Source organism: Octopus bimaculoides, chromosome 10, assembly GCF_046866305.1.
Source record: "Octopus bimaculoides isolate indiv1 chromosome 10, ASM4686630v1, whole genome shotgun sequence".
In the NCBI taxonomy this organism is placed as follows: domain Eukaryota; kingdom Metazoa; phylum Mollusca; class Cephalopoda; order Octopoda; family Octopodidae; genus Octopus; species Octopus bimaculoides.
The window spans coordinates 25,729,342-25,754,220 of NC_142937.1; the positions used below are offsets into that span (position 1 = coordinate 25,729,342).

The 24,879-nt window shown below is 35.0% G+C and overlaps 1 protein-coding gene across 7 annotated transcripts in view; it reads right to left on the bottom strand.

Annotated features, from left to right (window-relative positions):
• LOC106880784 (uncharacterized) overlaps window positions 1-24,879 on the bottom strand; it is a 274,817-nt gene that overhangs the window by 146,988 nt on the left and 102,950 nt on the right. For 5 of the 7 annotated variants that reach the window (XM_089358463.1, XM_089358466.1, XM_089358465.1 and 2 more), the window contains 13 exons: window positions 15,532-15,698; window positions 14,554-14,669; window positions 13,425-13,531; window positions 11,228-11,347; window positions 9,253-9,348; window positions 8,086-8,216; window positions 7,637-7,730; window positions 5,857-6,020; window positions 4,292-4,496; window positions 3,948-4,076; window positions 2,994-3,071; window positions 2,068-2,229; window positions 290-310 (listed from right to left, as the gene is read on the bottom strand). In XM_089358463.1, the coding sequence (XP_089214589.1) occupies window positions 290-310; window positions 2,068-2,229; window positions 2,994-3,071; window positions 3,948-4,076; window positions 4,292-4,496; window positions 5,857-6,020; window positions 7,637-7,730; window positions 8,086-8,216; window positions 9,253-9,348; window positions 11,228-11,347; window positions 13,425-13,531; window positions 14,554-14,669; window positions 15,532-15,698 (1,590 nt within the window). The remainder of the gene's footprint in view (window positions 1-289; window positions 311-2,067; window positions 2,230-2,993; window positions 3,072-3,947; window positions 4,077-4,291; window positions 4,497-5,856; window positions 6,021-7,636; window positions 7,731-8,085; window positions 8,217-9,252; window positions 9,349-11,227; window positions 11,348-13,424; window positions 13,532-14,553; window positions 14,670-15,531; window positions 15,699-24,879) is intronic. The other 2 variants (XM_089358464.1, XM_089358468.1) reach the window with 1 other exon arrangement.

The following is a 24,879-nucleotide window of genomic DNA, read 5'->3' on the forward strand; positions in this document are numbered from 1 at the left end:
TGATGTCATAAGCTAAAAGAAGCAGGTTAATTGTTTTTCTAGATCTTTTTCCACTGGAAAAGAATATCTTACTTAAAAAAAAAAAGAAAAAGAAATAAACAGCCAGAAATGACATTCATTATCATAAACTGCTGCTGCTGTTCTTAAAGTTTGGTCTTCAAGCGGCCACCGCCAACAAAATTTTGTAAAAACATTGCTATTCCATTAGTATTTACTGAATAAACATGACAACTACACAAGTCTAAACAAGATGTTAGTTGAACAGTGCAATTTTGTAGAATCAACAAACCTTCCTTTTTGGCCAGAAATCCTGAAAGTAAAATCCAAGCTGCTGTCTTAAAGTGTTTCCCATGAAAATATTGTATTCAGGTTTAAATGTTAACAGGAATTAAATCAAGGAAGAATATTTCTCTGGTTTAGCGTTTTGAAAGCTATCTATGTAAAATCTGAAGAAATAATGGTTCAGATTTGGAAACTTTGAATTTTTCCATGCTTCACGCATGGAAAGACAAAAATCTAATATACTATGCAGAAAGTTATGAATTCAAAGATGTTAATGTAAATAGAATGATATTAGTGATTATTAACATTAAGTAAAGACAGGAAAGAGACATAAGTTTATCTTACATTGGTATTTCTAATGGCTAACATCAAAATAAAGGAAAAAATTAATAAAAAAAAAGGGAAATATGTTGAAATAAATAAAAAAAGGTCACAGAAATACAATTGCTAATATTATTAGGAACATATAACGAACTTAGTAAAAGAGTAGAGATTATGAAGAAAGATTATGTAGAAAGAAGGAAAGTGAAAATGAATCTGGAAAATAGAAAGAAACGTGTGTGCATACACACACACACACACACACACATATATATAGTAATTTCCATGAAGTTTACCCTATTAAGCTCAGGCTATCAGACAGATGGTAACCCAGAGATTGTTATATGAAACACATGCCTGAAAATCCACAACAGAAAGTTACAAAAATGATTTGAGAGTCAAGAGTTTCGTGGATGGAACTTAGCAAACTCTTAGTCTGCGAGTCACTTTCATGATTTTCTGCCAATTAAAGAATAATATATATTCATGTACTGAATTCTGGCTATCCTATTTGTTCCACCGCTCAAAATAAGTAGACAGACAGCAGACAACTGATGAAGGGTCCTTTCGTTCTGTTAACTTGTCTTGTCTTCCATTTTTTTCTCATTTATATATTTCACTCGTTTTTCCCTCATTTGTTTATGTATTTCATGTTATTTGCACCGTTGTTAATGTCCTGCACCCATATATGCATATATATATCATCATCATCATCATTTAACGTCCGAATTCCATGCTAGCATGGGTTGGACGACTTGACTGAGGACTGGTGAAACTGGATGGCAACACCAGGCTCCAATCTAAATTTGGCAGAGTTTCTACAGCTGGATGCCCTAACGCCAACCACTCATATATATATATATATATATATATATATATATATATATATATATAAGAGAGGTATTGGTATCCAGAAGACCCAAAGTGGCAAGTATTTCTACATTCATCCTCCTATTTCCCTTTATACTCCTTATTTGCTTCCTTTTCCAAAATAACTCCTCATATTAAACTCTAATATTAATTTCACCCCTATTTAACCGTCTCTGATGAAGGGATATCCCTAATATCTCAGAGACAGCTGTAAGCCTAACTTTCTCTTTATAAATGTCCTGAAAACTCCACACAGCCTTGGCTTAGTTGTCTCATTTCATTTAACATATATGTATGTATATATAAAAGACTTGTCACAGGTTGACAATCATTTCAACAGCAAACACACAATGTGCACTCGTTCAAACCAAGATGGTAACTGGAAAGAAACAGTAGAAAACAGTGGAACATTAGCTCCATAAAGACACCACTAACACCTGCTTAACTTCACTAGAGCCACAGCAACGAGTGTGGAAAACATGGGCTTTTCTGCCACACCTTGCGTAATTTTATAGCATTTCGCAGTGAAACATTTGATATACATCAATAACTAACAAAATTTAAAAATTAAAAAAAACAACAACAAATTATTACCTGAAAAATGTCGTCTTTATCTGGAATATTGTGTTCCGGTTTACTCCAGTCACGGCTGATTGTTTCGTTTTCCTTGCTACGGAGCCAAAACATTTCAGCAGAAGCCGCTTGTAAGAATTCATATAAAGTTTCCAAGCAATTCATGCGTCTACTTGAAGTATTCTAGAGAGAAAAGGAGAAAACAAAAAACATTCCAATATTGATATTAAAATGGCTGACAAAGGTTGGTCTACAATTTAATGCACAGCATATAATAGAAAGACCAGAAATGCATTAAAAAATAATCAGTCAAGAGAGCTACTACATACTCACTTAACCCGTTAGAAACAATAGCCAAACTACCCTTAAACCACACCCTATTGTATTAACAAAAGAGAACACATTAGATAATGTCTTAGATACCCCTAAAACTAAAGTGTGGTCACAGCTACTCAATCAATGTTCATTTGGAGGTGAATCCTTTAGCATTTAAACTGACCATATCTGACCAAAATACTCTACCTGTTTTAAGAGAGAGACCTACATTTGCATAGCGTGTCAAGGTTTCTCATGTTTTGACTAAATGTGCCCCAGTCAAAATATATTGCATGTCTGCTGTTCATCTTTAAGTAGAACTAGTATAGAACCAAGGAGATGAGAGGCAAAGGTTGGTTATAGTAGTAGTAGTAGTAGTAGTAGAGATAAAGTCAGTAAAGTCAATAAGATAAATTGGTATGCTGTGAGGGGAGATATTAATTCTGACATTTTGAGGAAGGGCAACAAATGGAAAAGAAAATAAATCTGACTGATTTATATTCCAGTGTATTTTGAAAGTTGAATTAAAATTAAATCAGTGTTCTGTGGCAGACAACTGAATGAGTCATTAATAAGCTATTCACACAAAGAAAGCAATATGTAGCCATAAACACAGTGTTTAGAATACTTACAGTGAGTAATGAATAGGCAATCTCCACCTTGGACAGCCATTCGTTATAAAGTACTTGTTCATCAGATGATAGTCCTCTCTGCAGAGAGAAATAAGAGATATCACATAAAAATATTATATATCAATGAAAAACTACATTTACATAAATATATGTATCATAAAACATCAGGAGGTATGAGAGGTGAATATATTTATTTAACCATTTGATATCCATAGGATGACATTTCACAGCCTTTATCATGTGATAATTTCAGTGTATAATAAATTATTTCACATGTCTGCACCAATATGTATGCTATACATTGCTCATGACTATTAATGCAGATGTTGAAGGCTAGCTCTTGTTACACTAATGCTTCAATTCTCTCTATTTATGTACACATATCCACACACAAACATATATTCATACATTAAAACAAAATATATTCACAGACACACACACACACATTCTTGCTTCTCTGGTAATCAACACACTAAAGCTTTGATGTCTAACAACTGGACAAAATGCTTAGCTGCATTTCTTTGCCCTTTACATTCTGAGTTCAAACATCCACTTTGCCATTCATTCTTCTGAAGCTGATAGATTGTGCCAAGATTTGAAACCATTATAAGACAATTGACACATCAAGGTATGTTGATGCCATGTAAAAAAACAAACAGTACACTCTGTAAAGTGGTTGGCATTAGGAAGGACATCCAGTCAAATAAATCATGCTAAAACAGACAATTGGAACCTGGTGTAGCTCTCCAACTTAGTAGCTCTTGTCAATTCATCCAATCCATGCCAGCATGGAAAGCAGACATTTAATGATGATCCAAAAGTGGTCTGAAGTAGGTTTTTATCAAAAGAGTTAAATCAAAGTTTTTGAGAAGACACACAGACTATCAAAATAGTTGCCCTTGAGGCAACTGAGTAGAACAGATGCAAAAGAAAAGATAAATAAATTCAACTTACTTTATTTAGTTTACATTTCTCAACTTCTGAGCGAAATTCCAAAATATTTTTATGGTCATATTGATGTTGTTCTAATGCTTTATGGACAGATGTTACATCGGTTCCATAACCGGCAGCTTCAATGGATCGCTGTAAATGAACGAAGGACAAAATAGATTTGCAGCTCAACAAGTTTTAAAAGGATTATGGGGAACAGTTGAACAATTCATAGAATTTTATTAGGTTTTTTAAAAAATTTTGGCAAGGAGTTATCTCAAACCAATACAAGATTTTTTTTTAGGCTGAAAGTAGTCACATGACATGAATATAAAGAAAGACAAAGGAACAACCCAAGGGCAAAATACCTGTTTGGCTTCGATCCAATTGAGGCAGTTCTGTAAATGTTTGAAGGATTCATTTGTTTCTACTAATTGCACTTCCGTGAGAATTTCCTTGCGTTTTGTGACAGTAATGCCTTCCTCAACATAAGATCGAGTCAACAGTTTTTGAATCACGTCTTTGTACAATTTGGTCCTTAATGTAGAAACCCGGGCTTGCAATGTGGAAACTCTGTGGAGAGAAGAAGAGTTGTATTAAGCTTTGACTACTCTAGTGACTCCATTATTTCATCGTTTGTTAAAAAATGGATATTTCCAAGCTTCCTCAAGATTTTATATTCAAGAGTTTAAACTTCAGTGTTGGAGCGTGAAAATAGATGAGAGATTAATCTCTCCTGGAATGGGATGCTAGTCTATATTAAACAACACTGGTTCATATTTCTGACAGATAGGTGAAATGAGATAATGGTGGTGGTGGTGGTGGTGGTAGTAGTAGTAGTAGTAGCAGCATAGAGGCATGCACTGTAACAGTGCATCACTGCATCTACCATTTGTTGGTGATTCCCTGCTCCTAGCAGATGACACCTTTGCACCACTCAGGTGACAACCTTCCAACCCATGGGTCTCTTTTTGGGTAGTCATTGCTGGTGAGGGCTTTACAAGATCAGAGTGCAAATCCTACCTCACCTTTCTACAACACAAAGAGAAAACATTCAGTCTATTCTTTGACTTGCTGGTCCCCACACAGCACAAGAGCGATGTGAAATGAAATGAAGTGGTTTGCTCAAGAAGACAACATGCCATCTGATCTGGGAATTAAACCCACAATCTGGCGATCATGAGTGCAACACCCTAACCATTAGACCACATAAAATTAAATGTACAACTCATAGGCTACGCAGCAAAATATGTAAAGTGAGTTTCAATGCAAAACCTTAGAACTTATTTTTGCTCATATAGGTGAAGCATTTCCAACTGTACAAACTTTAACCATCATCATCATCATCATCATTTAACATTCACCTTCCATGCTGGAATGAGTTGTACAATTTGACAGGGTTTGACAGATCCAAGGACTCCATCATGCTTTATAGTTTGCTTTGGTAGAGTTTCTATGGCTTGATGCCTTCCTAACACTTTACAGAGTGTACTGAAGGCTTTTTTTTTATAGGACCAGAACTAGTGAGGTCACCATGTAGCTCACAACCTAAGATCCTTTTTGACTGAGCGGAGCTACAGTAGGAAGGAGACAGTTTTATGCTAGGAGATGAGAGATCAAAGTATGAAAGAAGGAGTAAGAACAGAACAACTTTTTTGCAGTAGACGAGCTACATGGCAAGACACATGATAGGAGAGTGAATGGAAGGAACCAGGGTTGAGCTGGAAAGAGAAACATTATAGTGTTGAAGCAGAGTGAAAGTGGACACTCAAAATATGAGTGTGAGTACAAGTGAATGGGGTCCAAAGCACTTAGTCTAATGCACTAATGGTTCTGTTAGTTTGCCATAATAGTAATAACAAAAATAATAATAATATTCATGAAGAAAGGAAATAATGTTTCCATGTTTGACAAAAAGAGAAGAATGAGTTACCGTTTGTAAAATGAATCCGTTTGAGGGTAAGATCCATCTTTTAATGTTTGTATATCCCGAAACAAACTTCTTGTGGATTCTTCAATGTTTTGCAGAGATCTGTCTAAGCTATCACAGCAACGCTTTGCTTCAACAGGATGAAGCTTATCAATTCTTCTCTCCTCCTAATGGCAAAATAAATAAATTAATTAATTAAAAGTTGCTTCTTTTGATTATCCAAAATTACAAACCTGCTTAACCCTTTCGATACCAACCTGGCTGAAACCATCTCTGGCTCTGTAGTACAAATGTCTTGTTTTCATAAGTTTTGAATTAAAATCTTCCACCAAACCTTAGTCACAATTTATGTTCCTAACACTAGCTTAATGATAACTAAGTTATTTTACTAAATTCTTCGTTATATTTAAAATTAATTGAAAGAAACACAGCATCTCAAAATAAATATGGTAACAAAAGGGTTAATACACAATCTAACCCTTTAGCATTTAAACAAGCCATATAAGCTCAAATATTCTGTTTTATGTTCAAACTGGCCCTGTCCAGCTTCTCACACCTACCCTACAATGTTATTGTAAAAATAATCACTATCCATGAAATAATACATCATTAATTCAAAGCAATGCAAATAAAATTACATTTGATAGAGAAATCTGAATGCTAAAGGATTAAATCAAGTTTGAATCTGGAAACTGCTTTTAATATATGGAGTATTGCAAGTTACCATTATCTAACCCTTTCAAGGTCATATTTCTAATGATGTTCTTTTAAAGGTCATGTTATTTGAAAAACATATATTTTGATTAATTTTGAAAATAATCAAATATTTAGTTTTATTAACTTTATATTTTCGTATAAACTTTTGATAGCAACTCACATGAAATTACTCCTAATAATATGAGACTTCCTCTTTTTAAAGTTAGGTAAACCTAAAACGGCCCATCAAAATTTCATGTTGCTTCAAACACCCCACTTATTGCTTTCAAATTGTGGCACAAAGCCTGCAATTTTAGGGGAGGGGTAAGTCAATTACATCAACCCCAGTTCTCAACTGTTACTTATTTTATCCACCCCAAAAGGATTAAAGGCAAAGTCGACCCTGGTGGAATTTGAAATCAGAATGTGAAGTCTGAAGAAATGCCTTTAAGCATTTTGTCCAGCACAGTAACAATTCTTGCATCTCAGCATCTTAAAAACCCAGTTACTTTGCTAAATCCTTCCTTATTTTTAAAATTAATTGAAATAAAGGTAAAGTAATTCAACAGAAACATGTTTAAAAAAAGGTTAACGTAACTTAAAGTTTCTTATATAAAATTATCATGGAAGAACTTAATTTATATATGTATGAACAGGTGAAGGTGTGTGGCTCAGTGGTTAGGCTGAGATTGTAGGTTTGATTTCAGACTGGGCGGTGCATTATGTTCTTGAGCAAAACACTTCATTTCCAGGGGGCATGTTAGCCTGGTCACCTAGACAGCAGGGTGGTGTCATTCGAAGGCTAAAATGATGCAAAGCCCATTGTGACCAGCAATGTGTAACAACATCTGATAGTCTAGTCAGTCACATGATGTATGAAAAAGTGTACTTTTTCTTTTTTCAAAGAATCCGAGATGGTGTCAGATGGGTTGAAATCAAAAGGGTTAACTGACAATCAGATAACAGAAATATTTTCAATAATCTGTCAGTAAATAAAAACTGAATGATACTGCCTTGAAATAAAAGAAATTTTTTAAAAATTGCTTGAGATATATTTATATATATATTGGTAGAAAGAGAATCTTACCCCCAATATCCGCCATTCTATGTCACTTAGACTATCTTCACTTATTTTGGCTTCTCTGTGGATTTTTTCGGCCAGACGTTGTAGTCTTTCTAACCTGTAAAACAGCATTTTCATATTATAATTAAAAAGGAAGGAGGGAAATGTGAAAAAAGAAACAAAAAAAACAAAAAAAAAACACAAAACTAATTTGGGGAGAGAGAGAAAGAAAAAAAAAAAGAAAATTTAGAAAGAAATAGTGGGTGGGTGGATGGATGGATGGATATGTCCAGTAAAGATATGAGAAGAGACCATAATTCAAATGAGAATGTAATACACAAACACTCCATCTTATATTATCTACATCATATAACTAATAATCATTCTTTGTTAACGAAACATGCATCAGATGGTGTAACTAAATATTATTTAATTTTTCCTATTTTGTTTTCCATATACATAAATCATGTTACCTAACAAGTTCTGATTGGATGGCCATATCTTTTTCTTGTTGTGCCAATAAAAAGCGGCTGAATAGTCTTTCTACATTTTTGGGGTATAATTCATCTTCTAATCCAAGGGGTAACGTGTCATTGCTAAGAGCCTATATAAGAAAGAAGAAAATATTTTAATTATAAAATCATTTAAAATTTACTCTTTAAAATAAAATTGAAATAAAACAACAAAAATATTTTACATTATAAGAAACAAAATTAGTGTGAAATCCTTTTAGTTTTAAAAGTATTTAACAGTGATGTAAATTAAAAGTGAATATTTTTAACCCTTTTGTTACCATATTTCTGTTAATATATACTGTCTTTGTTTCAATTTATTTTGAAAATAATGAAAAATGTAGTAAAATAACTGTCATTAAGTTGATGTTTGGTACATGAAATTTTGATGGGAAGTTTTAACTTAGAACAGGTTGTAATTCTGTTGTGTCTGGGGAGAGTCATTCTCTTTTAGTGCCTTATAATTTAACACATTCACCAGTAAAATTTCCACTCATTTACTTATTTTTCTAAAATTTTTGTTGCATCTGTAACCTTTTCAATATTGAAATAAATAAGTGAGTGGAAATTTTACCGGTGAGTGTGTTAAATTATTAGGCACTAAAAGAGAATGACTCTCCCCAGACACAACAAAATATGCTTCAACACACGAACTCACATAAAGAATCTTGCAAACTAAATCCAAATATGAAAGGTTTTAATTTAGATAACTTTATAACATTTTCATCATAGAACCAGGGATGACTTCAGGTGGATTGGTTTCAAAGGGGTTAAATCACACCCTACCATCATTGAATGATGTAGTCTGGGATTTATTGTAATTAAATAAAAAATGACTGGATGGTCATGGTTGGGATACCTTTGAACCCCTAACAATATTTCTGCTGAAATACACTGCTTTTGTTTCAGTTAATTTTGAAAATATTGAAGAATTTATTAGAATAACTTTGCCATTATTAATAGTATTTAGAATATAAATTAAAAGGAAATTTTGACGGAAGGTTTAAATTTAGATTTCTGGAAAACAAGAAGTTTGTATTATAGAACCAAGGTTTCAGTCAGTTTGGTATCAAAAGGGCTAAAGCAAAAATAAATTAAATAAATAAGCAAATTGGACTTGAAACTTACTTGAATTTCATCAAATAATCGAAAGAGTTTTTGTTTCAGTTCAAGTCGAGGAGGAACTTCTTCCAATCTGAATCTACTAAAATCTGCCAGAAGTGACTATCAAAGAAAGAGAAACATTAAATGTCAGATGGAAACACCTTTTTTTTCTTTCTTTGCTTTATAATTTTCAAACAAGAGAATATATTTTGACAAACTATATTAGAATGATCTTAGATAATGATTCTAATGATAATGATTCAGGCACAAGGCCTGAAATTTTGAGGAGACGGGCAGTTGTGGCTGATACCAGTGCCGCCTGACTGGCTCCCATGCTGGTGGCATGCAATAAGCACCATGCATGTGTGGGTCGTTGCCAGTTCCGCCTGACTGGCTCTCTGTGCGGGTGGCACATAAAAAGCACCATCCGAATGTGTTCAATGCCAGCACCCCCATCCCAACTGGCTTCTGTGCTGGTAGCCCGTAAAAACACTATCCGAACATGGCCAATGCCAGTGCCACCTGACTGGCTCCTATGCCAGTGGCATGTAAAAAGGACCCACTACACTATCAGAGTGGTTGGCATTAGGAAGGGCATCCAGCTGTAGAAACCTTGCCAAATCAGATTGGAACCTGGTGCGGCCTCCTGGGTTGCCAGTCCCCAGTCAAAGTCTCCAACCCATGCCAGCATGGAAAACGGATGTGAAACAATGATGATAATGATGGGTAGTCAATTATATCCACCCACTCCACCCCCAGTATTTGACTGGTGCTGGATTTTTATCATCTCACCCAAGAGTTGTGTTGAATTTAAACTGAGAATGTAAAGTCTGATCAAATGTCACTAAGTATTTCTTTTGATACACAAGAAAATAATGTAATGAACATTGGAAAATTTCACTTCCAATCTCCTGGGAAAAAGGAAATGCTTACAATTTTACTTTTGCAGACAGCAAAAAGTACTTGTGTACATGTAACTAACACAAAATGAAGCTTTTACAGAACAAACAGGTAACCCATACTCATTCATTTGTTTTCTATATTTGTTTGATTCTTTGTTAGTATGGGTTAGACAAATTATTGAGGCATTGTTTTACAGCTGGATGCCCTTCCTGATGCTAACCCTTATCTGTTTTTCAAGTACAGGATTTCATATTTCACAGTGTCAAATGCATCGAGTCGATGAAATGACACAAACATCACTCAACAAAACGAAAACAATTGCACAGACACAGATCCCTCACTCTCTCTCTCTCTCTGCTTTTTCGCAGTTTCTCTCAACCAAATCTACTCATACAGAAGAAGACATTCTCAAATCCTGGAATTCATAAGGTTAGTTTCCTGGTTTCTATAGCTTATAGGTGACTGAGAGCACAACATTCCCCCTGGATGAGATGCCAGTCCATTGCAGAGTTACTCATCTACAACTGAGTGGGACTAGAACAATGTGAAAATGAAGTGTTTTGCACAAGAACACAATGCACCAGCCAGTCCAGGAATCGAAACCATGATCTTGAGATCATGGGTGCAACACTCTAACCACTAGGCCATGTGCAGCTTCATTTCAAAAGAGGGGTAGACAAGGAAAAGAACAGCAAAAACATTGGTTGAATGAACAAAATTTTATGCTATTTTATGCACAGCTCCCATGACTTTCAGAAACATTTTTTCACACTCAGAGCTGCTGTAGCATGGAACAAACTTCCTGCATCAGTTGTCAGCTGCCAAGACATTGCATCCTTTAAAACCTCCATGCTTCCTGAAATTCGCCAACACTACACCCGATATCCCCACCCTCCATATGCATGCACACATGTATATCATGACGCAGACACTGTTCACTTTCCTGGCATTTGTACATAATTCTGTGTACTGTACATGTATCTTTGATGAGTTGTAGTGCACCTGAGCACTGTACACAATAATTTCATCATCATTATTATTATTATTATTATTATTATAAAGAATCAAACATCATGTGGGAGAAACTCTTACTCACCCTCATCTCGATCAAAGTGCTGGGAAAGTTCCGATTCAGCAGCATTGCAGTTTTCTCTTTGGTCCAGGCAAGTAAAGAGGTTGTGAGCTCACGGTATTCCTCAACTTTAATTTGTCGCTCCTACAAAGAAACAGTGTTGTTGTCTGGGTTATTTCAGGAGGATTTCAAGTTATGTATTGTGATTTTGTCTTAGAGTTCAGAAAACAAAAGAGAGTCAGTATTGATTTAGGTAAACTGCTGTCTGGCCATCAGGGGTCACAAGCTGAAATCTACTACCAAGGGTTTTACTGGGTTCATGAGAAAAGTTACTCTACATTATATTCATATTTTATACGTGTGTGTGTATGTGTGTGTGTACACACATAAATACATTATGGACATATTTTATATATATTTGTATGTATTTATATAAATACACACACAAATGCATTATATACATAATTTATACATGTGTATGTGTTTATGTGTGTACATATGTACACATATGTATATAGTCCACAGATGAGAACCAGAGATTCTCAGCATAGGAAACAGTAGTACTCAAAAGATTCTAACTTAGACTTTGATGTCTTTACAGAGGATCAAATCCACAAGGTAAAGAAAAGCTATAAGAGGGATCAAGTTGAGTGGATATAGAGGCAATCATGCGGATAAACAAATTAGATACATTAGATATATTAAATATAATACTTTGGGTAGGAAATACAAAATATGTAGATATGTCTACTTGCAAAGCAAGAGAAAGCAAAAGGTGGAGACTTTGTGATGGTGAATTTTTAAGTATAAATATATTTATATTAATAGATCCAACTTCCACAGAATACAAATGACAGAAAATTAAAGGGGTGGAAAAAAGGTGTTATAAGTCCAACATCTGTGTCTGAGGGCTTGGAGATCCATAAATAATGTTGGTAGATGTGGTTCATCACAATATGTGGCCATAATGGATACAATCAACATAGGATGAGACAAGCCTCCATCTTCAGGGTAGAAAAGATCCTACATTTCAGATCTTAATGCCGAGGAGTTCAAAGATGGAATAATTAAATGTAGAGAACTAGCTGTATTAGAGGGAAGAAATAGGAAGGTCAGTGGGGCTATAGGGGGGGTATGAAGACAGGAAATGGTGACAGGAGAGGAGATAGTTCAGGAAAAGTGAAGGGTTAATAATGAAGGTACTAAGGTAGGTGGTAGTAGAGGTAGAGAGTTGGGAGATGAATAGGAGGAGTAGGATAGATAGTATACACACACACACACATAGGTGTAGGAGCGGCTGTGTGGTAAGGAGCTTGCTTACCAACCACATGGTTCCAGGTTCAGTCCCACTGCCTGGCACTTTAGGCAAGTATCGTGTACTATAGCCTTAGGCCAACCAAAGCCTTGAGTGGATTTGGTAGACAGAAACTGAGAGAAGCCCATCGTATATATGTATGTGTGTGTATATGTTTGTGTGTCTGTGTTTATCCCCCCAACATCGCTTGACAACTGATGCTGGTGTGTTTATGTTCTTGTAACTTAGCGGTTCAGCAAAAGGGCCCGATAAATAAGTACTAGGCTTACTAAGAATAAGTCCTGGGGTCGATTTGCTCGACTGAAGGCAGTGCTCCAGCATGGCCACAGTCAAATGACTAAAACAAGTAAAAGAATAAAAGAAAAAGGTATACAAAAAGTGTGCACAGCACATTACCAAAAGGTTTAGTTTTGGTGGACCATTCCACATTCCATTCTTGTACACAAATGTGATTTGACAATAATCATCATGCCTCAGGATACGCTAGTGTGTGGAATTTAAACTGCATTGTATTGTAATAAGGAATGCTGCAAACATAACTGGTGCTCTTTTTAAGTTTAATACCAAGGAATCACACTAACTGGATTGTGCAACAGGACAACTGGATTGCAAAAATGCCTGTATGTTATACAAAACTTTAGAATACCATTCATGTTTTCTGCATTTCTTAGTATATGCATGTGTATGTATGTGCGCGCGCGTGTGTGTGTGTGTGTGTGTGTGTGTGTGTGTGTGTGTGTGTGTGTGTGTGTGTGTGTGTGTGTGTGTGTGTGTGTGTGTGTGTGTGTGTGTGTGTGTGTATATATATGCACACACATTATACATACAAACATTTTATATATTATATTATGTGGCTATATATATATAATATGACAATTCAGTAACAAATGGTTCTCAGGTTCTTACATTATCTCTTAGAGATTGTTCAACACTCGGAACATCTGGAAAGACATCATATAATGACGACACATATGTGATAACAGACTTCTCATCTGGCTCCTGAACATCGACATCTGCAACAAAGAAAAAAAAATAGTTCCAAGTTAAGTCTTTTTCCAACTTCCATTAGTACCGAAACTAAAGCTTAAATTAAAGAACAAACTCAATAAGTATTACACTGTTTGGGTTTAATGTTTCTTATACTAAATGCTGATAGTAAAACTTGTTCTTTATACACACACAATATATATATATATATATATATATATATATATATATATATATATATACTATTATTCTAATTAGTAGAAGTTACAAAGTGATTCAAAGGCTTGTATGAAACTCTTGTCCCTTGAGTCACTTTGTAAATTCTGATTAAATTAATCTTTCCTGCTATAAGCATAAGGCCTGAAATTTTGTGTGTTTGTGTATTTCTAAAAATAATAAAAATAATAATGTAGTTAGCCTATGGTTTATAATGCTCATGCTATGGAAAGAAAACAAATGTACACCTCTCTTATTTTTTCTCTTTGCACACAGAGTAAAATTAAGTAGATTTCCTTAATTATTTAATTATACCACTGACAAATGCAAAATGTGCAAATTTCAGCTAGTCTGTCCTGGCTTGTGTTTGATCTAAATAGCTATATGCATTAAGTTTTCTCCGTGGGCAAGAGAATGAGGGCCAACCAGCCATGAAACGTACCAGGATAATAGCCTTTATTTTTCAGTGTGCAAAGAGAATAACATCATATATTTATGCTTGTTTATTTTCAACAGAGCAGCCCTTAAATGACCAATGACTGTCAGTAAGGGTATTGAAAGTCTAGTGTTCCTGTAGAGCTATATTATCCAAAGCATCCTATTTTATTTAGGACAGTGGAGTGAAATTTAGGGGTAATTTAGCTACTATTTCTAGCAGGTTGAGTGACAACACAGAGACTCATGCTAATAACAACCAGTAATATAATAAATAGGATAAATTCAAATAAGACTGTAACTATTCTCTACAAAAATTGGTTCCATATCCATATCCATATCCATCGACAACTTTCGAAATTAAGAAATAAATATTTTAAGGAAAATAAGAATTTACCTTCTGCATCCAGCAATTTCGTAACGCCAAATTCAGATTCAGCAATGTTAAAAGCCAAATTTAGATTCTGTCGTGGAGTATTTCTTCGCACCTGCCTATAATCAACCAAGTCAGGTCTAAAAGAGAAAAAAGAAGGAAAAAGATAAACTTAAGCAAAAAACAAAAAAAATGAAATAGATTGTAAATCTCAAAGAAGTTTGTAAATATAAGGAGGCACCCGGTGTTGCCCGGGAATGAAATTTTTCCTTATATATTAGAAGAAAAAAGCAAAATATGTTGTATAGAAATTTGTTATTCTAAATTCAATTTATTCTTCAATTGGGGTACAATTTATTCTTTAATTGGGAAATCAATTCTGAATTCATAATACAAAATAATAATAAACAAAAATACAAAATTTATCACTTTTATGAGAGGAGATAAATTCTACCACTTATGTTGAAGGAAGCCTGATGCAGCTTTCCGACTTGCCAGTCCTTAGTCAAACCATCCAACATGAAACCAGCATAAAAAGCAGACATTAAATGACAATGATGATGACCCCCAGAAAGACAAAGTTGACCTCTGTAATTTGACCTTAGAACAGAGGCGCTGTATCCAAATACAAGACATTTTGTTTGATGCTCTACCAATTCTCCCAATCCCCACCCCTGAATAATAACTGTTCCAAATATAGGCACAAGCCCTGAATTTTCGGTGGAAAGAGGAGAATAGCTGAGTGCATCAACCCCAGTACTTGACCGGTAATTTATTAACTCCAAAGGAAGGAAAGACACTGCTGACTTAGGTGGGATTTGAACTCAGAATGTAGAAAATCAGAACAAACACCATAAGGATGTTCTGATTCTGCCAATCTACAATCATTTCACTTTCTCATGCTAGAATGAGTTAGTCTAATAAGGAAACAAATAATCAGAAAGGCAGGCATAAAATGGTAAAAGTAAACCTAGATAATCTACAAGATCTTTCAACCCTTACCTGTGTCTGTGAATTATGGAAAGGAAGGCTTTGCCATCCCGCCAGCTTGTAGAGAAGTCTGTAACTTTAATACCAGGATAGCCCTCTGTTGTTCGGCGACTCCATAGGAGAAGAGCTTCTTTAGCAGTAAGGTTTTCAGGCTGGCCAGGCACAACAACATCAGATATCTGGAGAAAAGAAAAAGAAAAAATATTGAGATTACTTCATTGATGTAGAATATTAAAGCAATTCTCTGTTTCTGCTATTTTAAAGTCTCCATTGTTTGAAGGAAAACAGTAATGTTACTCTGTTCCCTCTGCAAACAAGACAACATTTTTATATTGGATTAATTAGTTTCCTTTATGAAATAGAAGATGGGGACAAAAGCCAGAATAAGGGAAATACTGACTTTTAAGAACATGGCTTAGACTTTATAGAGAACAGAAAAGTTGCTGTAATGTAAATTAATGTTGGATTTAACAAGTTCTAGTGATGAGAGAAATATTAACAAATTATTATTCAGTGACAGAAGACTAGCTTCTGTAAGCTTGAAAAGTCCAGTAAAATGAAATGGCCCTAGAAAATTATATTTATTTCAATGATAACAGAGTGATAAAAGGTAAAGTAAGTCACAACCAGATTTGATTTCATAATTTAAAAGTATAAAACTTATGTGCTATTAAGCACTTGACCCACAAGCCTAAAATAACCTCGTGCACGCATGTGTATGATTGTGTGCGTGTGAAATTACAAGGAAGTTATATTGGCATTGCAACAAAGATTCTTGTGAAATTACAATTACTCTGGTCAAACTGACCAGTAATAAAAACTCATTGTTGTAATAAAACATCTAAACATGCTGGTGGTTAGTAAAAAAAAAAAAAAAAAAACATTATCAAAATTATGACCCCTGCCTCCTCAGTTCATGAAGATCTTATTTAATCATTTATTAATATTCTCTAGATTCGTCAAATGATTTAAACAACTGGAAAGTTTCCATTGTTGAGAAACGGTGTCATAGTCAAGGAACTTAAATCTGAAACACAGGTCTGCTTTACTCTGTGTAGGTGCCATCAATGGTAGAAAATTCACATCAATAAAAAGCACTACAGAGAATCTTGTCGGTTTGTAATTGGTAAATTCAGCCTCCCCTGAGACAAGAGTTGCCAGCCTTACATATGTATTATTTTTCAGCACCTTTAATGATACAGAAATTCATGATAAAGACCTGTTCTATGGATCCATGAGTTAACCCAAATGTATTAAAGGCCAATTCAAGTGTGGCAAGATTTGAAACTTAAAACTTTAATGTTAGCAAACTACATGTTAGTCTTTGAATGCAGTTCCTTTATTTACATTCCGATTCCTTGTGTTATCAACAGCACAAAGAAAGGAGACTACGATAGTGCGTCAGCCTAAATATATGTCTTGATGCAAACAGACAGTTGTTACGCAAATCAAAACCATCTACATCGTTTACTCAGACATCTCGTATTCATTAACCTTTATAAAAACCAACTCATCTTCTTATTTCTAGAATTACAAGATTAACTTAAGGCCTTGGACTAAAGAACATGATATAGTTAATCATATTTTTACGTAGAACAGGAGGAAAAAATATAAATGGAAAACCTTTAAAAATAAAGGAAAAAACAAATGTGACCAGCCACCAATCACCAGATCAAAATTGTGTCTAATTTAGGCAGAAAGGTCCTCAATTTGAGTGGGAGGTGTCAAGTTGATAATATAAACAACACCCCTTCCAGTATTTGGCTGGTACTTTATTTCATCGATCCTGGAATGCTTTATGCTGTCTCTTTCTCATGACCTTATACTAAATGGCTTACATCATCTAATACCTTACACACACACACACACACATATATATAACGCTCAATAAACAATGTGTGTGATTGTGTGTGTGTGTGTATATAAAGCTCAATAAACAATATGTGTGTGATTGTGTGTGTGTGTGTATATAAAGCTCAATAAACAATATGCGCGATTGAGTGTGTGTGTGTGTGTATATATATATATATATATATATATATATAGTGTGTGTGTGTATATATATATATATATAGTGTGTGTATGTATATATATATATATATAGTGTGTGTATGTATATATATATATATATATATATATTAGTTCTAATTTGGAACTCCTCCAACAGGACACTAGATTTTTTTTTTAATATATAAAAAATACAAACAAAAACACTGAACTTTAAACCTGAACTATAATGTCACGTAAGATAAATCAAAAATAATTGAAAGAAAAAAGAAATAAAAGGCTAAAAATGAAATCTTGCACCCCACCCAGAAATATATAAAAAACAAAAAAAAAGTGGTTGAAATTAACTTAAAACATGTTTGATAATTTTCCTCTTGTTTTATCAAATACTGCTGAGTATGGGAAAAATATCAAACTGATGATGATGATGATAGTGATGGTGATGGGGTGGTGGTGGTGGTGGTGGGGGTGGTGGTGGTGGTGGTGGTGGTGGTGATGAAATGGTCAGGACATTTCTGATAGTGCTGATGTTGGGAATGATAACTATGGTGGTGGTGATGGTGGTAATGATTAATGATGAAATGATAATGATGTTTCTACTAGTGATGTTGATGATAATGAGGATGAAATGGCAATGATGGTTCTGTTAATGATGGAGAGTGTGGTGGTGGTGGTGGTGACAATCACAAAGGATGATGATGAAATGCTTATGATGTTTGTTAGTGATGATGCTTGTAGAAGTGGTGGTAATGATGTTGGTGGTGGAGTTGGCTTCTCTTTCCTCGCATTGCTGTTAAATGGTGGTGGTGGTGGTGGTGGTGGTGGACTATTTACACCCCCACATCAGCCAACTTCATGAGAACTTTTAAGTTTCATGCTTAGAGGAACAAACAAAAAATATTTATTTGTTTTGCAAGATTCCTGGTGTGAAATTGTGGGTTGAAAATGGAATAAGCAGAACAAGAGGAGGCACAAGGGATGAAGAGTCACAGAAGAGGTCACAGGACGTATGAAGAAAGAGCTTGGATAAAGAAGCAAATATAATAACAATAAAGCTGAAGTAAAGACTAAATATAGTGTGTGTGTGTGTGTGTGTGTGTGTGTGTGTGTGTGTGTGTGTGTGTTTAATTGGCAAAATATGACCATCCCCAAATATAACAATTGAAAAAAATATAAAGCAAAATAAGAATAAAATAAATAATAAAACACAACCTCCTCACCCCACCCTCACATCCACACAGTAATGTAGTAATCCTCTTAAATGTAATATGACAATGGCAAAAACTAAAGAAGTTATTTTGAAACTGAGATGTACTGGGGTGCACAGGGGAAGCAGTGATGTTTATGCCTTTTCTTGCCTAAAGTGGTAGTCATGATGTTAGATCCTCCATGCTGGTGACACATCAAAAGCACCATCCGAATGTGGGTGATGCCAGCGCTGCCTTGACTGGCTCTCGTGCCGGTGGCACGTAAAAAGCACCAACCGATCATGGTTGCTACCAGCCCCCTCTGGCCCCTGTGCCGGTGGCATGTAAAAAGCACCCACTACATTCTTGGATTGGTTGGCGTTAGGAAGGGCATCCAGCTGTAGAAACGCTGCCAGATCAGACTGGAGCCTGGTGCAGCCTCCTGGCTTCCCAGACCCCAGTCGAATCCTCCAACCCATGCCAGCATGGAAAACGGACGTTAAACAATGATGATGATAATGAAATAAGAACTGCAGCTACATTTGATCTGGGACACACACAAGCACAGATATGCATAAATGCAAACACAACTAAGGTGAAGTCTTCTGATTTTCCAGTCCCTGCTGAACCGTCCAACCCATACCAGCATGGAAAACAGATGTTGAATAATGATGATTAAATGACGATGACACAACCACACACAAAAACACAATCTCACACACACACACACACACACACACAAATATGCACATGTTACCAGTTGGCTCAGCCAGCTGGAGATTTTCTTTCCTTGTTTTTTTGTAATGGCCCAATAATGCGAGCGCTTGTGTTTAATCAATGAAAATTGAGAATGAGAGGGGGGGGGGGGAGCAAAGAAAGAGAAAGCGAAACGAAATTCCACCGAGGCTAGCTAACTGCTCAGGTGAAAGTAAATAAGGATTTAATAACATACATACAAGGTTATAAAAAAACTGGTACTGTCAGTTACAACGACGAGTGTTCCAGTTGATCCATTCAGCAGAACAGCCTGCTTGTGAAATTAACATGCAAATGGCCGAACATTCCACAGACACACATGTACCCTTAACGTAGTTCTCAAGGAGATTCAGCATGACACAGAATGTGACAAGGCTGGCCCTTTTGAATTACAGGTACAATTCATTTCTACCAGCTGAGTGGACTCTAGCAACGTAGAAGAAAGTATCTTGCTCAAGGACAGAATGCACCACTGGGTATTGAACTGAATACCCTAACCACTAAGCCATGTGCTTTTGCAGCACAAGGGGTTACATCCACAGCAGCTGGTGGGGGTAAGGGTCATTTTGCTTTTTCCATGGCAATTACTAGAGCATGTCAATTGTTAATGCTATTGTTGCATTTCACCCCCAACAACACTACAGTCTGGGAGAATGAAATGTAGTGTCAACCTTGGTGAAATTTGAACTCAGAACATCTATGGCTATCTAGGGTTATGTGTTGTCAATGTTTGATTAAGTCAGATTATGGGGAGGTTGTGTTGCCTACAGATGGATGAAGTAGTAGGGAAGAAGGATTAAATAGTGATTAGGATGAAGGATATAAGGAGTGTAGGTGGTAAGACACTGGAAAGATGATGAAAGACAGAACAGGTGGTAGGAGGGGGTTAATGTTGTAGTAAAAGTAGAACTGGTAAGTTTGGTGAAGTAGAGGTCTAAGGTAGAGCACCATTTGATGGAGGGAGAGCCAGTTACTGTGACATAATACTGAGAGAGAGAGAGAGAGAGAGAGAGAAAGAGAGAGAGAGTGCTAGACAGATAGAGATAGACACAGACATAGAGACAGACAGACACAGACAGATAGACAGAGACAGACAGACAGAGACAGACTGACAGACACAGACAAGCAGAAAGACAGAGTGGGGGAGAGAGAAAGTGGGGAGGGGAAAGAGACAGAATGATAATAATAGAACAGAATGAAATTATTTTCTTACCAAACTCTGGCAGCAACTTTTAAAGGTAACATATGGCTGTAAAGTCTTCCAGGGGTTGACTTTTATTGTCGGACTAATTTGGCACATTTTATGATCACAATAACTAAGAGATCCACACTCATCACAACGGTGTAAAGGTCCCAGCGTTTGTGAAGAAGGCAAGAGGTGATGTTGGTCCAAATTGTTGGATCTCCATATCGGAATATAATTAGTAGTGTTATCAGATTCTTTAGTTTCTTCAGTTTTAGAAGCAGCTTTGGAGATTGGTCTTGGACTAAGAGACCGAGCTTGTTTAAGGACTTTCCAGAAAGATGATCTGGACATTTGTTATTGTTTTCTTTTTTGTTTTATTTTGTTTTAAATTGATAATTTGATTAAAAGAAGATTTTAAAAAAAAAATTTGCATGTGTTATGCAAATTAACCAAAATACATTTTCTTATCCCATATGTGTTTCAAATATATAAATAAATATTCAACTAGGAAAAAATGCATAACTGACAGGTTTTGGAAATGTCGATATTTAACAGACATGGAAAAATATTTTGTGGAAAAAACTGATGTTAAATGTTGGTAATAACGGAGAGAAAATACATAACATTACCAGTCAATCACTATTATAGAACAGCGATTGGTTTTTTCCAAGAATATTTTTAAAATCACTTGTAAAGGATAGTTCTGTTTTCATTTCCAAGACAGTTAAAGAAAAGGAAGAAACAATAAATAATATTTCAGAAATTCTAAAATAAATATTGAAGATTCACTTTCACTTGAAGAATATAGATATTTCTAGAAGCTATAGGAAAGAAAGAAACATTGACAGACAAAGAAACACTAGATTCATAGATGTGTGTAATAGCCGAGCAGGCCGGCTGTTGTAAAATAAATATAAATATATGAATATATATATATGTATATATTAGTCTATATTAGTCTACACTGGGTAGATCTTAACATTGTATTACGTAGTTGATATATTTGTTTTTCTCTCTTCATGCTAAGCAATCACCAGAAATCTATTCACCGGAGATTAACAGAGATAGAGAGACAGAGAGAGAGAGAGAGAGAGAGAGAGAGAGAAAGAAGAAACAAGAGAGACATTTAACGTCAATAGCTTAATCAATATGGCAGTGATGCAGCTATCTGGTTATTTGTGGAGGCCTACCTATGAGGGGTTGGTTACACATTCGTTGTTACAGCTACTCACCAATAATGTAATAAACACAACTCAACAGGCTCAATTAAAGTGGCCAGTTTGAAATTTCCTGAAGTTTTGACTTATTACACAACAACCAACTCGACAACGAAAACAACCATGCTGATATACTGATTAATAATTATCATCATATTCTAATTAAAATTTTCATTTCTGTTTCAGGAAGCAAAAAAAAAAAAAAAATACATTCCTTCTCCATTCATTCATTCATTCATTCACTCGATCATTTGTTCACAAGTAATGAAAAGGAAAAAAGATCTGAACTGGACAATACAAAGCTATAAATTGGACAACGATAATTGCCAATTATTTTGGTACCCTGCAACCAAATTATTTTCCTACCAGTCTTACTTGCATTGTTGACAGCTAAAGTTGGTTGCGAGATACAGCTCTGACTGAAGGATATAACATAGAACACTAAACTTCCCAGCCAAAAAGCTGACGCCATACCAAATTGATCACAATGATTACTGAATATATTATTATTATTATCATTATTATTATTATTAGGGTGTAAACAGGCAGAATCTTTAACACATCGGACAAAATGTTTAGTAGTATTTCTCACTTTTTACATTCAAATGTCACCAGGATTGACTTTGTCTTTCATTCTTTTGGTACTTAATTGCAGCAGTTAAGCACTAAGGGTGATGCATTTGACTTACCCCTCCCTCCCTCAAAATTGCTGCCCCTGTGTCAAAATTTGAAATTATTATTATGATTATAACAATTATTATCTGAGTTGTTGAGCTAGCAGAAATGTTAGTGTATCAGGAAAAATTATTTTCTACTTTCCAAGTTCAAATCTTGCCAAGGTCAACTTTCATCTCTCTGGGGCTGATAAAATAAATTCAAGTACTGGGGTTAATGGTTTTGCCTACTCCCTCTACACTCAAAATCATTCGCTTTGGGCCTAAATAAAAAAAAAACCATTGTTGTTGTTATTATTATTATTATTATTATTATGGCAGCAGCAAACTGGCAGAACAGTTAGCATGCTGGACAAAATGCTTAGCAGTATTTCATTTGCCACTACATTCTGAGTTCAAATTCTGGTGAAGTTGATAAATTAAGTATCAGCTGAATACGTGTGTGTGTATGGGGGAGGGGTCGATGTAATCGACTCATCTCCTTCTTCCAGATTGCTGTGAATCATCCAAGAGTTGTCTACAAAGAAGAGAAAAAAAGTCCACCTTGCCCAGCATTAATAACTGATGCCAGGCCAATGACTTGTTGTTTAGTCCTATGTCAGCTCTTATTGAACAGAATGTGTTGTGGTACTTAGTTATATCGCTTTATAGTCTAAGTTAAATATAATAAAATAATCCCCAGTCACGAATTAAGGGGTGATTTAGTTGACTTTTACTTTACCGTCTTCCACAAGCTGAATGCAGGAAGCCGGAATAAATACTGCCAGACAATGTAGCTGATGTTCTGCTGACTCAGCCAATTTGCTACCACATTCCTCACTGGATAATTATTTCTAATTAGAGTTTTGATGCTCAATACCTTCCATTAAAATTCCATATCAATTTATGCTTCAAATATCAACTTAATAAGGACAGAGTTATTTTTACTAAATTCTTCATTAATTTCCATATTGAAACAAGGCAATAATGCATTTCAATATAAATATGATAGCAAAAGGGTTAAGGAGATTTATGTTCAAAGGTATCCCAGCCATGACCATCCAGTCACTTTTTACTTAACCACACTAAATTCCAGATGACATCATTGAAATTTTGATACCAACTTCCTGAGACCTTCGTTGGTTCTATGATACAAACTGTTTAAAAGTGATCTAAATTAAAAACTTTCCATCAAGTTTCATATTAATTTATGTTCCAAATATCAGCTAAACAGTGACAAAGTTATTTTATTCCAATTCTTCATTATTTTCAAACTTAAATGAAACAAAGGACATGGTAACAAAAGGGTTAATGATTGAACAACTATCCAAGCCTCACTAATACTAACTAGGACTGACCAAGAAGATTTGAAATTCTAAAGCTAATTCTCTTTCTTCATTGATATAAATTATAGAAACAGATGATTTACAGTTGGATGGCTTTTTCTAATTCTATCTGTTCAATCATAAACAAGGTTGAAAAAAATAAGGGAAAATAATGTGCCTTGACTAACATATAATAGAGTGAATGGCAACATTCGAACAATGCAATACAGCATCTCATGTATTTCGCCTCCAAATCACCATTTTTTATCATGCTTATAGAAAACCTTTGTTACCATATTTCTGCTGAAATATACTGCCTTTGTTTCAATTAACTTTGAAATTAATTTATTAAAACCTCTGTCATTATGTTTCAAACATAAATTAACAAGAAATTTTGATAATTCTAATTTCAGTAATTTTAAAACAAGAAGTTTGTTTTAAAATTACTGAAATGAAGGACAGTCTTGGGTGGGTTGGTGTCAAAAGGTTAGTTATTTGTGCAAATACTGTGGGGTTTTTTTTTTTCTATTACATATAGAGAAAGTCATTATATCTGTAAAAGGATAGTAAATGAAACTGCGTGTTGAAAATTTTCTCAAGATTATTAGTGGGGCAAGTGAATTAAAATGGCCTGGAAGTATTGGTTAAAATAAACCAGTTGGATGAAATCAGGACAAACCTTTAAACTGGAATTTTATTTGGCAACAACCCTAAACCTTTCATTCTTGATCTGAGACCAGTTTTCTTTTTTCTTCAAGAATTATAAAATTTATCTGTAGCACTAATTGATATGCCAATTAAATACAAGTGTAATGATGAAGCCTTTTTGTAAGTGTTTGATCTGGTAGAACTAGCAACCGAGTCTTCTCAAATCACATCCTATTGGCTTAAAAGAAAAAAAAATGTGGAGGCACAATGATGATCTAATGATGACCATTAAACAATGGTTACAAAAAAGGAAGGATGATCACAGCCGGAACACCTTTGATCACAGGCTTGGTTGATCACAGGCTTGGTTGATCACAGGCT